The sequence below is a fragment of the Panthera leo genome, chromosome E2 (genome assembly GCF_018350215.1).
Source record: "Panthera leo isolate Ple1 chromosome E2, P.leo_Ple1_pat1.1, whole genome shotgun sequence".
In the NCBI taxonomy this organism is placed as follows: Eukaryota; Metazoa; Chordata; class Mammalia; order Carnivora; family Felidae; genus Panthera; species Panthera leo.
Window position 1 is genome coordinate 37,733,180 of NC_056693.1, and position 16,348 is coordinate 37,749,527.

General features: G+C 35.7%; 1 protein-coding gene across 3 annotated transcripts in view; it reads right to left on the reverse strand.

Moving 5' to 3' along the window:
- Positions 1 to 3,684: 3,684 nt before the first annotated feature.
- Positions 3,685 to 16,348, reverse strand: part of CDH8 (cadherin 8) — a 412,814-nt gene continuing 400,150 nt past the window's right edge. For all 3 annotated transcript variants that reach the window (XM_042918476.1, XM_042918478.1, XM_042918477.1), the window contains exons 11-12: positions 6,101 to 6,352; positions 3,685 to 4,690 (exon numbers count right to left, since the gene is read on the reverse strand). In XM_042918476.1, coding sequence (XP_042774410.1) covers positions 4,197 to 4,690; positions 6,101 to 6,352 — 746 coding nt within the window. In that variant the 3' untranslated portion in view covers positions 3,685 to 4,196. The remainder of the gene's footprint in view (positions 4,691 to 6,100; positions 6,353 to 16,348) is intronic.

Sequence of the window (16,348 nt, forward strand, 5' to 3'; positions counted from 1 at the left end):
CGTATATATATATATATATATACGTACACACACATATATATATAGTTTTTCCATGTTGATATTCATGTTTAAATTGTGCATTTATATAGCTTTTATAGTGATGCCCACTGTTACCTTATCTTTTTGACTGACGATGTGATTTCAGTCATGCTCAGCCTTTCCAACAGTGCCAGTGATGGGATTTTTTGAAATCTTATTACTGGTTGCACTGTCCTGATCTCAGATGGAACTTTCAATCAAAAAGGCAATCAGAATGTTATATATTCGTGAGATTCCCTGCAAAGCCAGTGATCGCATAATATAACTTGTTGGAAGGGCCTACTTGCCCCTGGTCCTTATGTGGCTATAAAGAGTAATTGGTTACTTAGCTCCCAGCACCCGCTTTTCCTTCTCCAAAATACAGCACAGCCCAGAAGAGTCTCAGTATGGAATTTGGCTGCTCCTAGGTGGTTTCCACATCTCATGCAGAGACTTGTCTCACTTTAAGCATCTGATTAAGGAAACTCTCCCAAAGCACATGTGACTCTTTTTAAGCATCCTGCTTTCACTGGTGATGCCCCTAGATCCAAGTTTTATTTTCCATACATACAAACACCCGCACATTTTCCCAAAGCATTTTCACTGTCAAGTTTATATTTCAGAAATCACAATTCTGTGCGGCAATGTTAATACTTGCATATAATTTCTAGCATATTTTAATCATCCTATTATAAACTATTCTTAATCTTATAACTGTATCATAAAATATTATTGGAAGGTTGTGTTCTGAATACTCTGTGGTAACCATGCATGGATGTTTAAGGGACATTTTTGTAATATGATTTGCTGAAATAGTAGACAGGGTTGGGGCTGAACTGTTTCCAGGTGGTGTCCAGTCACACAAGAATGTATCAGTTTTCCCAGACAGGAACTTGAATTGTGAGGTGGGCAGAGGGAAATAATTTTGTCTCACCTGACTCCCACTTATTAGTCATTTGCTGTTAGGCAGAGAAACCTTGTGCAGGAGTGAGTTTTAAGAATGGAAAACAACTAATGCTTAGGACACAATAAAAACCTACAGTCACATTAAAATGCCTGTGAACTGAATCAGCATTTTATTTGAAAACTAACCACACATGTATATGTAAGACATATGTATTACTGCAACAGAAAACAATGCAGAAGTAAAAATACTCATTCTGATAAAATTCAAAAAACGTATTATTTAAAGATTTGAGCATAGAGTACTCAAAGTCTGAAAAAGGTTGGGAACCCCATCAACCTGTCTTGGTTGAGGAAGTCCTAACAAGTCTCTTGCTAAAATACAAAGTACTTAAGCTGAGTGGGGGGCGGGTGTTTCTCGGATCTTTATGTAGATTCAGGGTACTCTAAAAGTACCATTGAACATGGTGTTAATTACTTCATTCCATATTATAAAACTTTAAATGGACTTTGAAAGCACAAAATGCTAGTAGGTGGTGGCAAAGTAAATCACCAAGAGGTTAAAACACTTTCATTCTCCCTTCCTGGTCAAAATAAATTTTGAGGTAAGATTTAGGGAACTAGTATGATAGACACCATCTCCTACCCCCCCCAAACCACCATATAAATATTACCCTATGGATTACCAAGACTGGAGGATATAGATTTTGTATTCCTGAAAAAGTGTAGTTTTTCCGTCAAACATGTTTGTATGTCAGTAATCTAAGGGCTTCACTGAGAAGTACATTAGAAATGCATCTGATATGCAAGAAATAAGTAAAAAGGTAATGATTTCACCTTGGTTTAGTCAGAATATTACCACTGGTTACTCTTGCAACTACTATTACTAATCTACATTCACTAAGTACTTGTCTTAGGTACTATGCCAAGCTGTGGCATAAAGTCACTCTGGACCATTACTTTTACCTCAAGAAAAAGTGTCCAATAGCCAGAGCATAAAACATGAACTATTCTCAGGCAACAGACACTCAATGAGTCAACTAAGTCCCTGGATAGTTGTAAATTCCAATATTCATACATTTTATGTCTGTCACAGTGGAGGCAGTCTCCAGGATTTGATATCTTTGGTTTTCTAGCCAAAGTCCTGCTCTTCCCAGGCAACCCCACACCAGGGACTGAGATGGCAGGGGAAGTAGACCTCAACTACTTTTTCCCCAATGACAGACCCCTCATCAGGCAGTCTTTCACTCAGAACCCATTTGGCAGAAGTTGGTCAGGTCTGTATTGCGGTTTAGATCTTTTTTGCTAAATCCTGCATACTGATAACGTTCCTTCTAAAGGTTTTAGACCTGTACTCCTAGCTGAAATCTTTCCCTCCTTATTCTTGTTTCTTTTCTTTTTACTCTTAACTCTATTACAGCTTCTGCTGCCAGGAGGACCCAACAAGCACAGCTGGACTAGACTTTCTGTACACCATGTTCCTTTAATGTCCCTTTTGCTTTGTGTTCATTGCCAGGTTATTTCTTTCCTCTGCTTTATAATAATGACTCTTAGAAATATAAGTGATCCTCGGGATGATTTAGTTGAACATTGTAGAACTCTAATTAGAGTTGATGTCTCTGTTAACAGATCTTCATCTGATTAGGGGAAAAAAAGTGATGACAACAAAGGTATTTATAAAAATATATTTCACAAAGTAGGAAACAATACAGGAGTTTCTCTGAATACAATACATGAAGTAAATAAACAATATTGCATTAAAGCAAAGTAGAAAATTAAAATGATCTGCGTGTAGTACTTGATTTTTATCATACATTTTCTACTCCTAAATGGCAGGATTGTGTTACAAATTGAATATGCTCACATCTTCTAGTGCTGTCCTTTTTTGGAGTCTACGACATTCTGTGCATCACCATGAAGATCAGGGAGAGAAGTGCTAAAAACAAAAGCAGTAAAATTATGTACAAACCACTTCCTGCTTTAAAACAGTGGGGGCAACTTGAAGCATGTTTACTGGGCAGGGCATTATGTAGGTATCTAAAAGTCTAGAGTTTAAATAGTCACATGAATCAATATGCTTTCAGATGTTTGTGCTTGTAGTAAAAACACCAAATACTAGGATTATGAACAAAATAGAAAACAGTCCAAAAGTTTCTCTGGGAAAATGCTGCTCCTGCCATCACCAGCCACAATAACACTTTCTACTCTAAAGAGACTCTTAGCTCCCCTTTTGATAATATTGCCTGCCATACTCATCTCATCAAAATGTACATGTATTAAACATTCATTGTGTGTATATATATATATATATATATTTATATAAAACAATCTAAAGGATTATTAATGGATATAATTTAGTTTTTTTTTCCATATAGTCCCTTAATCTATATAGATTACCAACCTTAATAAATAAAAGCATTAATGGACATCAATAAAATATTTATTTCGAGGATTAAACAAATAAATTCACGCGCTAGCAATAAAACCATCTGTCTCATATGTAGTCCGCTGTGTGATACGGTTTATCTTTCTGTCCTTGTGGAAGAAGATGAAGTGGAGGGAACGAGTAATCCTGCTTCCAGAAAACAAGCCTGTTTGAATGGGATTTCTCTCCTCCCACCACTGAGTTGGCAATCCCCACCCGGGAATGGATTACGAACATGTGAATATTTTAAGGCTCGACACAATATTTAAAGATGCTATTCGGTCTCTGATGAGTGGGGCCAACAGTTATGTACAATGTGCGGTCACCGTACCGTATAATCTAGGAGGCCTCCCAAAACTCCAGAAAGTCATAACGTACAGCAGACCAAGTATTGCTTTATCGTTTGTGGCGGAATCCTTATTGGTGAAGGGGAAAAAACCATTTGCATTTATAAAAATCCTTGCAGAAGACACATATCAGCAGCACATTTCTTGCAGGTCCATTTTTCTAAGAAAGCACCTTTTAATTTTGATTTTTTCCTCTTTTTAACCATCTCTCTAAGGATTAGCCAGGATCCCAATCTTTGTCTGTGGTGGCTAAGTAAATATCAAATATCCAAAGACTTCTAGAGACTCCACATACTTTAATTCACACTCCACAAGATTTATAACCTCCTAACATATGCTTTTTATTATTAATTTTTGGTTCAACATTGAAATGTAGTTGAGTTTATAGATGATTGGTGCTAAACTTGCCTCTAAAACAAATAGCCACATTGGTTGTATCTAAGGGGTGTGACCCTAGAATATTACAGAATGCTCAGTTCCACTGATTAATTCATAATCCACTGTCAAGTTTCTTTGTCACTTTCACCAACAGAGTAGAGTTCTCCCAGTCTCTTAAAGCGGGGACCCCAGTCACTGAGGTAGTCAAAATTCTGGTCTGAGTCTGAGGTGCTGGACTCCAGGGAGCTGAGGGACCCAGCCACAGACCCTCGGCCTTCATAGCCATAAATCTGAATGGAGTCATATGGCGGGGCAGTTGGGTCATTATCTGCCTCGTGTAGCCGCACATTTATGAATTCATCAACATCAACACCATTCGGAACAGGAGCAAGCCCTTGCCTTGGCATGAACTGCAAATCTGGTTTAATATCCTTACGAGGTAAAAATCCATTAATTCCATCTGGGTTTTGTAAAGTTGCAATATCAAAAGCCTCTGTATCTTCCTCTCCTCCTCCCTCATCATCATAACGAATGATGTTTTCTCGTACGTCTTCATCATCTTTAATAATTAATGGCTCGTTTTTATGTCGCCGCAGAGTTACAAACAGCACCACAATTACTGTAGGAAAAATGAGAAATAACAATTAGCTCAATTTGCAAATAATTTCACAAGCAACATATCATGTATGTTACAAGAGAGTGGCGTTGTGTAGAAACTTGCCAGCATATAGCCTTACTACAATTCACTTGGGAATTAAATTAAACACCTTTCTGAAAGATGGGTTATTGAATTCTGAGTGAGTATTATTCCAGGTTGCTTCTGTTTATTAAATGGTGATGAAGTTGGGTTAAAAGAATTAATTTGCATCTATCCATGGTGAAAGCTGCATGTAAGACTGTTACGAGCTCTAGAATAAATGGCACACAATAGAAAACAGCAAAGATAAAAATAATTAACTTGCTGTGGCTCTTGGGCAAGTTATTTAATATCTTTGATTCCATGTCCTTATTCGATAAAGAAAAAATAGCAGAGTAAATCATATCTAGAATATCTTGTGTTTTATCGGCTCTTCAAGACTCTCTCCAATCAAATAATGTTCATTCACAGATGAAGTGATATATCAAGATGAATGTCAAATTGGCATACGCAATTTTTTGCCTTATAAGGAAGCTGGGGCTTCCCCATCTGGGAAGGTACGCCTAAAGGTAGGCAAAAGGAAAGGAATACATACCCAACAGGCAAAGCCAGCCAAACCAAACTAGGGTTCACAGGGTAAAATATGTCTAGAAATGTTAATCCAGGCAGTGGGTGAATAGAACGGATGTGACTGGAAAGGTAGTAACTGCCATATCCTTTACTTAAGGACAGGATAAGACATAATTTTCTTCTTATATATCTTTCTAGTCTCTAATGTTGTTTTTATAATTAGAAATTTTTAATGGAAAAGTTACCAAAAAAAAAAAAACTTTCCTTCATTTTCAATCTTCATTTTAAGTTGATTTTAATATCCAGAAAAATAGCTGAAGAACACAGTGTAATTTTGAAAAATATTTTTTTTGTTGTTTGCTTGTTTGTTATCTTTTAGTCTGACCAAACTGTGTGTTTGGATGAACTCAGCAACGCAATGTATACATCGTTTAGAGAAAAGAGTATTATGGACACACGAGAGCCTCCCATTACAGTAAACTGGTGTACATCAGATCTGCAGGCCTTCTTATATGGTAGATGCTGTTGTAACCACATAAAGGTCTGTCCCCACTTCCACCACCATTAGAATTAGTTTGTCTTTTCACTGGTAATGGGATTGAAAAAGGCACTGAATTGTCCTCTCCAATTGGACATTGGCTATCGTGGCACTTTTCTTCCTTCACCCCTATTTGGTAACTTCAAAGCTTGGAGAAGTGCAGGCAAGTTCCTTTTCCCCAGAAGAATGCTGATACCTGACTGGGGTTCAGGTTTGCTGTCCTTATTTAAGTCATTTATGAACCAGAAAAATGGTGACCATTAAGCTGTGAAGGAAATACGTACCTAGCAGCAAAATGATGCATGCTAATATAGCAATTAAGGCGCCCATACTGAGTCCAATCGGAAGGACATAAGCTTCAACATTACAAGACTGGACAACACCATCACTGCTACAGCCACAGACCCGGATGGTCAGGGTGCTGGTGCTGCTCAGAGGAGGATTCCCACTATCACTGATTATGATTGGTAAAAGATAGACTTCTTGCTTCTGGCGGTTGAATCCGTTATGCTTTGCCAAAATGCTGAGGGAATTATCTGGAAAAAGTGAAAATTACAATAGTTTGCATCATTTCCAAGTGGCTGCCCAAACAACACTTGTTTTTCTAGTTCATAAATCCTCTGGAAAACTCAAGAGAATCCCAACTCCACTAGACCAGTTAGATTCTTTCCCCCTCCCTACCTCCCCAATTGACATGGACCAAAACATCCATGCCCTGCAAATTTAATAAATGGGCCCCCACCATGAATTAATGAAATTTTACCATCACTTTGTAAATGCAAAATATTTCTTTTATAAAAATAATCTTCAAGTGTCCTTTCAGAAGACACAAATTAACCCACGTTTCCACAAATAAGTTTATTTTTTCCCTCATTTATCCTGATAATGCAAAATTGACTGAACAGAATTGGACCACATTTGAAAGGCATGTTTGAGAAATTCTGCATTGAAAGATAGACTATATGACGATATGGCATACAAAACAATGCACTCTGTTGTCTCCCACAGGTATCTAAAAAGAGTCATTCACACCCTTGAGCATTTAAACTAACAAAAGTCCCATTTACTGCCAATTGGAGGAGATATGCCACATATATTAAAATTCTGTAGAGAAGACCTATACTGGTTATGCAAAAAAGAATAAATGGAAAAGTCCCTGGAGCAAATGCTCCATTTTGCATGTATCAGTCGATTATACAGAGAGATATGTTGGTTATCTAGAGCAACATTTCAAGACAATTAAGCCGTACGGAAGGGTTCATTTCAGTTCAGGGTAAAACTTGTCACCGAAGAGTAATTGAACCCATGCTAGCCCTATGGTTCTCAAAATTTCACCCCTCAAAATAAAACTTCGTAGTCATTCATGCCCAGCTCATGAACTATAGTCATATTGTATATATTAACTATTGTTTTCTCCTTTTGATTAATGAAAGACATATATCTATTCAAAATGGGAACATACTTTCCTTTTTATATTCTACATGGAAGCAAATAAACAATCTCAGATAACATGTATAATATTATTTGAGCAAAAGGATTATTTCAGTTCAGATTTTTTTCACATATTGGCAAGTTTGTAGACCCTAGAATACCTGGCTACCTCATTGTTGCATAATAAGCAGGGATTCCAAACCATTGTTGTCCAATTCTTGGTCATTAATGTCCTTCTGGCTTCCAGAACACTCAAATACATGAACACATATTCTACTCAAATGACTTTAAATGAATGTGTTAAATTTTCTGTACCATATAGTGCTATTCCAGAATTAAAAAAAAAAGATGGCCGTTCCCCAAAATAGATGTATAAATTATATTTATTTTTGTTTTAAGATATAAATGGATCTCTAATGCCTTGCTAGTAAGCAAATAGGAAAACACTCAAATTGAGTAACATTATTTTTTGTAAATTTCTTTTCGTTGTGCCTCATTAGTAGTTGAAGACTGAAAAGAGTTCTCTAATAGAGTTAAGTAGTGGTGTACCAAATGATCCAGTTATCTTTATTTCCAAGACATGGAGGGAAATACCACTAAGCTAAAAAATGGGAGAACATTATCTCAAAACAGATACAGAATATATAGTTATGTTATATTTTCAGAAAATGTGTGACAAGTTGGAGTACAGTTAATTAGTGAAAGGAACATTTGTGGATGATTTCATATACCATAGTTCAAAACAGAAGATGGGAATTGTTCTTCAAGATGCAATTAATAAAATTACAATGAGACTTTTGCCTTTTTGTGGTTGACATTATTTATATGGGAAACTATTTTTGCATATTCTCTCTTTAAAACAATCTATAATGATAATTTAGAAACCGCAGCAGGAATATTGCTCAGTGTCGAAAAAAACTATGCTCTTTAATACGTATAAAAGCATTAGTGAGTCCACCACTAAACTTACAGTGTTTACTATTCCTTGCATTTGCATTTGTTATTCCCGTCCTAGATAATGAAAATTATTATCTGAGTAAAGGAAGTCTATGAGTCATTTTTGGCAAATTTTACCTGCTACCTCCAGGCAAGTCAATTCCCTATTTGCCTATTCATTTTTCTCCTTTAAAAAAAAAACAAAAAACAAAAAACTATTTCTAATTGGTGTTTATATTTATTATGGATTTATTTTATTATGCCAAATGAAATTGTCATTATTGTACACTTTAAAAAAAAACAAGTATCAGCAGTTTCACACAGTTCAAATTCCTGCATTTGAAATACATTAAAAAAATCTACATGTGGCAAATATCTTTTATGAAGCTATGGTTAGTTTCTTTAAGACTTATGGTGCCTTTTAATTTCATGAAAGTTTTAATTTAATATAGTCAGTTTTATCAATCTCTTTTAGGTTTGTGCTTCTAAACTGAGTTTTTAAAAGTAAATTACATGAAATATATTTATAATGCCATCTGTCACATTTAGGTGATTGTATGGAATTGTGTGTGTGTGTGTGTGTGTGTGTGTGTGTGTGTTTCTTTCTTTACTGGTAATTGATTTCCCCAAGGTTAATTATTGAGTAACTTATCCTTTACTCACTGCTCTTCAACTCTCAGTTTCTCACAAATCAAACTTTTGTGCACCCTCACCCTTTTAGGAGCTCTCTATTATGTTCCCAATGCTCTGTTTTTATAAATCTGCATCAGTAATACATTTTTATGTATGGAAACTTCATAATAAATCCTGATGTTTATTAGATTAATTTCCCTTTCATGTTCTTCTTTACAAGTATCATGGCTATTATTGTTCATTTGCTAATCTCTGACAATTATAGAATCAGATTAGCAAATTGTATGAAAATCCCTATAAGAACTTTAGTAGAAATTATGTTAAAATATAAATCAACTTTGAGAGAATTGGCATCACCTTTACTGTCTTTAGTCTTCCATTTCAAGATCATAGTTTCCTTATTTTCTTTAATATATATCACTAAACATGTAATTTTTAACTTTTAGCTACAAGAGAATTTCACATCTTTTGTTAGATTTAATATTGGTACTGTATATCTTTTGTTGCTTTGGTAATATTATCAAACTGCAAAGTGATATTAATATTTTAAAAGTGCACTTTCTGATCATTGTTGCTAGTGTGTAAAGTGTAATTGTTTTATGCATTGATTTTAATTCTAGCAATCTTGTAAACTTTTCTTTATTTATAAAAGTAATATTCTCATCACAGAGTTCCACTTCAGCAAGACAATGATGTGAGGAGCTCCACAGAACTGTTCCCTAGTGAAAATGGTGATTATAAAAGAAAAAACATTTAACATCTCTGGAAATGGTCCTGGAGGCAAGCAGCAAATGAAGAAACATTTATCCAGGACAATCTATCAAAGGTTGGTAAGAATGACGAGACTCATGTGTGAAGTAGAACCCACTTTCTCCCAGCTCTGTGAGATGGAAAATCCACTCTATACTGGTTCAGCCAAGAACATAGGGCTCCCTGTCCCCTCAGCTAAGACAGTTAAAGAACTGTCTTAGCAGGAGATACAGGGTGTGAGCAGTCTCATCCTACTATATTATTGAAACTAAATTTCAAGTGAGTGCAGTCAAAAGAGGGTTCCTTTCTTTCTCACAGCCCTTGCTTGTGAGACAGAAACTCTCCCTGGGAAGGGTTCCCCTGGGGATATAGGGCCTCAGTTACCCTTGCCCTAGCCTATCAGGCACTGGTTACACACTGGGAAGGACAAGCCAAAAAACTTGACGTTACTCCACATCCACTCCCCACCCCCACCCAGCACCAAGTGCTCATCATCTAAAACAGAGGCTTCATTCAGAGAAACACATCATAGTTTCCAACTCAACTCTGGAGAGAGTGGCTTACAGTTTGGCCTCAGTGGAGACACAGAGAACCTGAGACAGAGACTAGGGGAGCAACATGCCTGGGGAGAACACATCTGAAACACTGACTTAGAGAAATATTCTAGGAGCCCAAACTTGATTGGCTTAGTCTGTAGAGCAATCTTGCCCCCAATCTGAAAACAATACAGAAATCATCTGGCAGTTAGTGGAGTTTAACAATTGGAACATGGTCAGGGGCAGAGAATCCTGCCCAAATCACTGTCATTCTAGGGTGACTGTAGGCATACCCAAGGCTGGGATCCTTTGAGGTGAAATATCAGTGGTTTAAAATTGCAGATAGGAAATAGACTTAACAAAAACATTCTAGCCAGTCATTAAACAAATTAATCAAAAACAGCAATATTAAGCTCTCAGTGTGTGTAGGGGGGGTGTCAATATCCAAAACTGCTATAATATCTAAAACGTCCAGTTTCCAACAAAAAATTACAACATATACAAAGAAATAGGAAACCCATATAGCAAGGGGGAAAAAAAGGAGGCAAAAGAAACTATTCATGAAAGCAACCAGATATCAGATTAAACAGACTTCTAAGAAGCCATTATAAAAGTGTTCAATAAACTAAACTATGATTAAAGAAAGAAAGGTCTGATAATAATATCACATCAAATAATATAAATAGATAAATAGAAATTATTTTTAAAAATAACATTTAAAAAAGAACATGGAAATTCTGGAGTTAAGAAGCACAATAACTGAAATAAAATACTAATTAGGCTGACTAAAATGTAGATTTGAATTGGCAAAAGAAAGTGTTCATGTAGTTGAAGATAGATGCATAGGAAATATGCAAGCTGAAGAAAGAGAGGAAAAAAGAGAATAAAGAATAATGAACAGAGCCTCATAAAAATGTGGCTCCAAAATATGTGGATGAAAAATACCAGAAAAGAAGAAAAGAAAAGAAAAATAATAAAGCTAACAACTTCAAACAATTTTGAAGACATTAACCTATACATTCAGAAACCTCAACAAACTCTAAGAAGACAAATGCAAAGAGTTTCACAGTGTATCCTAGTAAAAATACTCAAAGCCAAAGACAAGGAGAACAACTTGAAAGCAAGACAAAATTGACTCATCCCTTCCAAGGGACTCCAATAAGATTAACTGAATTTTTATAGAAATAATGGAGGCCACAGGGCGCATGGGTGGCTCAGTTGACTGAGTGGTCGACTTCAGCTCAGGTCATGATCTCGCGGTCCGTGAGTTTGAGCCCCACATTGGGCTCTGTGCTGGCAGCTCAGAGCCTGGAGCCTGCTTCGGATTCTGTGTCTCCCTCTCTTTCTGCTCCTCCCCTGCTTGTGCTCTCTCTCTCTCTCTCAAAAATAAATAAATGTCGGGGTGCCTTGGTGGCTCAGTCAGTTAAGTGTCCGACTTCAGCTCAGGTCGTGATCTCATGGTGTGTGAGTTCGAGCCCCGCGTCAGGCTCTGTGCTGACAGCTCAGAGCCTGGATCCTGTTTCGGATTCTGTGTCTCCCTCTCTCTGACCCTCCCCCGTTCATGCTCTGTCTCTCTCTGTCTCAAAAATAAATAAATGTTAAAAAAAATAAATAAATGTTAAAAATTTTTTTAAAAAAGGAAAGAAAAGAAATAATGGAGGCCAGAAGGACATGAGATAGCATTTTCAAAGTGTTTAGAGCAAACACTTTCAACCAAGGATCATATATTCAGCAAAGCCTTCTTTCCAAAACAAACAAAAAAAATATGAAATAGAAGCTTGGAAAGTAAACATCAAGCTGAGGAAATTCATCAGCAGCAGACATGCCTTGTAAGAAATACCAAAGGAACTCTTTCAGACTGAAAGCTAATAACCTCAGATGGTAATTCAGATTCACATTTAAAAAAAAAAAAAAGAGGACCAGGAAAAGTAATTATGTCATCATGAAAGAAGGAATACACAACTTTCTCCTTTTTTCTTCACTGTTTTATAAAGCAATTGTATAAAACAGTAAGTACATAATATATTGTTGGCATGTAATATCTAGATATTCAAAAGTAATAGTTAGATATTCCAGTATCCCACTTTTAATAATGGATAAAACAACTAGGCAGAAATAAACAAGGAAATAGGAAATAGAAGACTTGAAAAACAGTATAAATCAATGATATCTAAGTGATATCTATAGAACACTCCACTCAACAACAGTAGAATAAATACTCTTCTCAAGTACACATTGAACATTCTGCAGTGTAGACAATATGTGAGGGTGTAAAATAAACTTGAGTAAAATTTAAAAAGATAATAATGCAAAATTTGTTTTCTGACTATAATGGAATGAAGAAACATGAATAATAGAAATTTGGGAAACTAACAAATCTGTGGAAATTAAACAATGCATTATTCAATAATCATTGGGTCAAAGGCAAGGTCAAAAGGGAGATTGGAAAATATTGTGAGACAATGCAAATGAAAATACAGCATATCAAAATGTAAGGGATGCAGCTAAAGCAATGTTTAGAGGGAAAGTTATAGTTTTAAATGCCTACGTTATTAGTTTTTTTCTTATTGTACTATACTAGCTAGACCTTCTAACAGAATTTTGAGCATAAGAAGTTATGGTGATACCTGTACCTTGTTCTTGATACTACAAAAGAGAAAATAGGTTTTGACTTTCAACATTAAGATGACTGATTTTATTGGAAGGCAGTTTTTGTTCAAGTTTGTTTACTTGTACTCTTTTTTCCTCCTTAATTTTTCTTTCTTTTTTGTTCTCTCTGCAATGATGCAAAGGGAAAAGGCAGCCATATAAAAGACAGCTGTTCAATACCTCTAAAGTTGGATTCAATTGGGTTACTGTATTATTTAAAAACTTTTTTTTCATACCTTTTTGTTTTAATGCATTTCCAATTTCTATCATGTTGCCTTTGCATCATAATCTATTCCATCCTCATGGCTTCTGCTCCTGGGTTTTGTATTTATTGCATTTACTTTTTTTTTTTTTCCCTTGGAGCAAATAGAAGAACATATCCTGGTGACTTACTAGAGAAAATACATTTTCTAAAACTGAAAAAATTATGAGAAAAAAAGAGTGGTCACTGAAAGCCCATCAACGTATATGTCATGATTTATTTTTAAATTTAAATCTTTTGAAATTGAGTATAAAATAACACAGTTTGAGAAAGGGGAGAAGGGTGTTTTGTCAAGATCTATGTAAGAAGAGGATGGAGCAAGAGAGTTTGGTATTCTCTAGGGAGGACTAATATCCAGGTGGAGAGCAATGTCCACTTGCTGTCCACTTCATGCATTTGTGTTACACTGAGATAGAAACATATCTCTTCAGCTTATCACCTGGTTGCCTGATACTCTTAATAGGTGAAATAGTCAAATATCAGTATTCCTTATTATTTCCATAAGTTAAAGATTTCTCCTATTTTCTCATCTTCCTGGAATATTTTGCTTATGAGCATTACACCAAGGAGGATGAATGATTCCATTCCAGAATCTTGCTTCATACTCTAAACCCATTCGTTTTTGCTTATGACTGATTTGTGAAAGAAAGATCTTGGTGGAAAGTTAAAGTGGACCAGTAACACCAGACATAGTTCTCAAAATTGACAATATTCCAAATATAGTAGAATCGTTGGGTTTCTTACTCCTTGGCTGAGTAATACAAGGTCTACACCAAATAAATAGTAAAGTAGAGAACAGATAAACAGTAGGGGTATATGCTTGCTTTTTTCAGACAGCAAATTACATTATGCCATTATGTATGAGATTCCTTTCAGATTCTGATAACATATTCATTGTAAATAAAAATATTTACTTATATGCTTAGTTTGCCATTTTTTTCCTCCAGATATACCTATTAGTGCATTATTGGAGGTTGTTTGATATTGTATCAAATACAGCCATCTTAAAATTAAAGTCTCAGAATTTTAACACAATGGTTTTAACACTGAGGAGACAAATAGATAATACTCAGTAAAGTGTGTGTATTATCTCAGTAAAGTCTAACCCCCTTGAGGGAGTCTAGCCTTAGTCATGGCTCTATTCCAAGTCTTCAGCACAGGACTTGACACAGAGTGAAGATCCTCATAAAAAACAGCAACACTGGTGGGGTTGTTTTATCCACTTTTATTTGGAATGTTTCAGTTCTAAGGAAGTGATCAACTAACTGATATGATAGAAGCTTGCTAAGTCTTTTCAAAATTTCTGCTGCATATGAGAGTTTTTCTTCCTATGTGACTTACATGGTCGAGCCCCAGCCTCATCCTCCAGCTTCCCGTCCTACCACTCCTCTGTGTTCTAGCCATCCTTGCCTTTTCTGAGTCAAGGATCTTCTTTCCTTCATGCTTTCATAATTGCTCTTTCTTCTACCTCATAATCTCTCTACCTTTCCTTAGCCCTCATTTGAATTAACATTTATGCATTCTTTATGTCTGTACTTAAATGTAATTTTGGGGGGATAATTCCTTTACTAACCATCCCCAGCCTTCCCAGACAGAGTGTTTATGCAATCTAATAAGATAATCTTTATATTTTTATCAAAGAACTTATTACAAAGAAATAATATAGTAATAGGGATGTGATCGATACAGGGGATGCCAAAATAAACTGAAAAACTTTTAAGTAATGAATAACCAATTTAAAATGCATAATGAGTACTCAGCAAATATTTGTTAAGTGAATGAATAATCATTAGCTGCATTTTATGGGTCTCACATTTATTTCCCTTCATGTTATTTTGTCATAGGGAATTATATGTGATTCAGAATAAGTCAGTGAGAAAGTTCAGTTTAGGCTATTGGAAAGGATTTATAGCCCAAGGTCCTATATGGAAATTTAAGAGATATATTCATGGTTTCTCAGTCTTACTCTGGGCATAACTAATACCATGTATCATGAACAATAAACTAAGGGTGCTTAGATTCAAATAGAGAAGACTGAGAGGAGAAGAATATTTGAAATACCATCTCAGATATCTAAAATATGTGAACTATCATCATGTTAAAGAGTGCACACCAGAATTCCCTTTTACTGAGCTGAAATTCGATAACTTAGTCCTGTATTCAGAGGGGGGCACATAATTGGAATTAGAATCTCCTATAGCTGGTTTAGGAGGAATGTCTTCTTTGATTGTTAATATTCAGTCTTTATATCATTTAGAGTTGGCAATCAAGGGCCTTCTTTCATAGAACATTAATACTCTTAGAAGAAAAGTTTCTTTGTATAAATAAGCCAGTAAGCATTTGTGATAGACTAAATGTTTGTGCCTCTCCCTCCACCTGCAGTTGACATTTGTAAGCTCCAACCCCCAGTGTGGCTGTCTATGGAGATAGATCTTTTAAGGAAATTAATTAAGGGTAAATGAGGTCATAGGGTGGGGTCCTGGTCCTATAGAATTTGTGCCCTTATAAGAAGAGACACAAGAATGCTTCTCTTTCTCTACCCATGGGTGCACAAAGAAAAGGTCATGTGAACACAAAGAAACATGGTGGCCTCTTACAAGCAGCCAGGAGAAGAGGCTTCAGAATGAAACATACCTTGCCTGCCCCTTGATCTTAGACTTCCTAACCTCCCAAACTGTGAGAAACAAATGTTGTTTAAGCCACCAGTTTGCAGTGTTTGTTATAGCAGCCTGAGCAAACTAAAATCTTGTAGGCACTAATTATTTCTGTATACATACTCCATGAAATATCCAAATCTATCTAAAGAGATAGACTGTGTCTACCTGGATAATTCTTTAACTTTATTTGTGTAATTTTACCACAGTCCTCACTAATTTCCTTCCTTCCATTTATTTTCTATGTATTTTTAATAGAAAAAGAAAGGTCATTATTCTTGTTATTATTTAAATATCCCATGTTCTTCCCACATTGTCCTTGTTTGTTCCCCCAGATAAAATAAGGCAGGCAAATTAAATTCTCTATTGTTTTACCGTCGTTCATCTATTATTGTTGCCCTGATGCAGAAATTTTACTTTCCCCAAGTCCCATTTATTTGAAATCATGGAGCTATGGCTTTTGTTCATTGTTTTACATGCAAGCAAAAGCAACAAGGAGCCAGAGTTAATGAAGGCACTTGCCAGACAAATGTTTATGACAAAAGGAGTAGATGAAGAGAAGATCACTGGCGTTCTCTCTTTTTGAAAAAATATCTCCTGGCATTTGACTTGCAAATTTATTTCACATTTTCTCGGTCAAGTAAAATGGAATAAAAATGGCAAGGAGGTCAAAACAAAGGG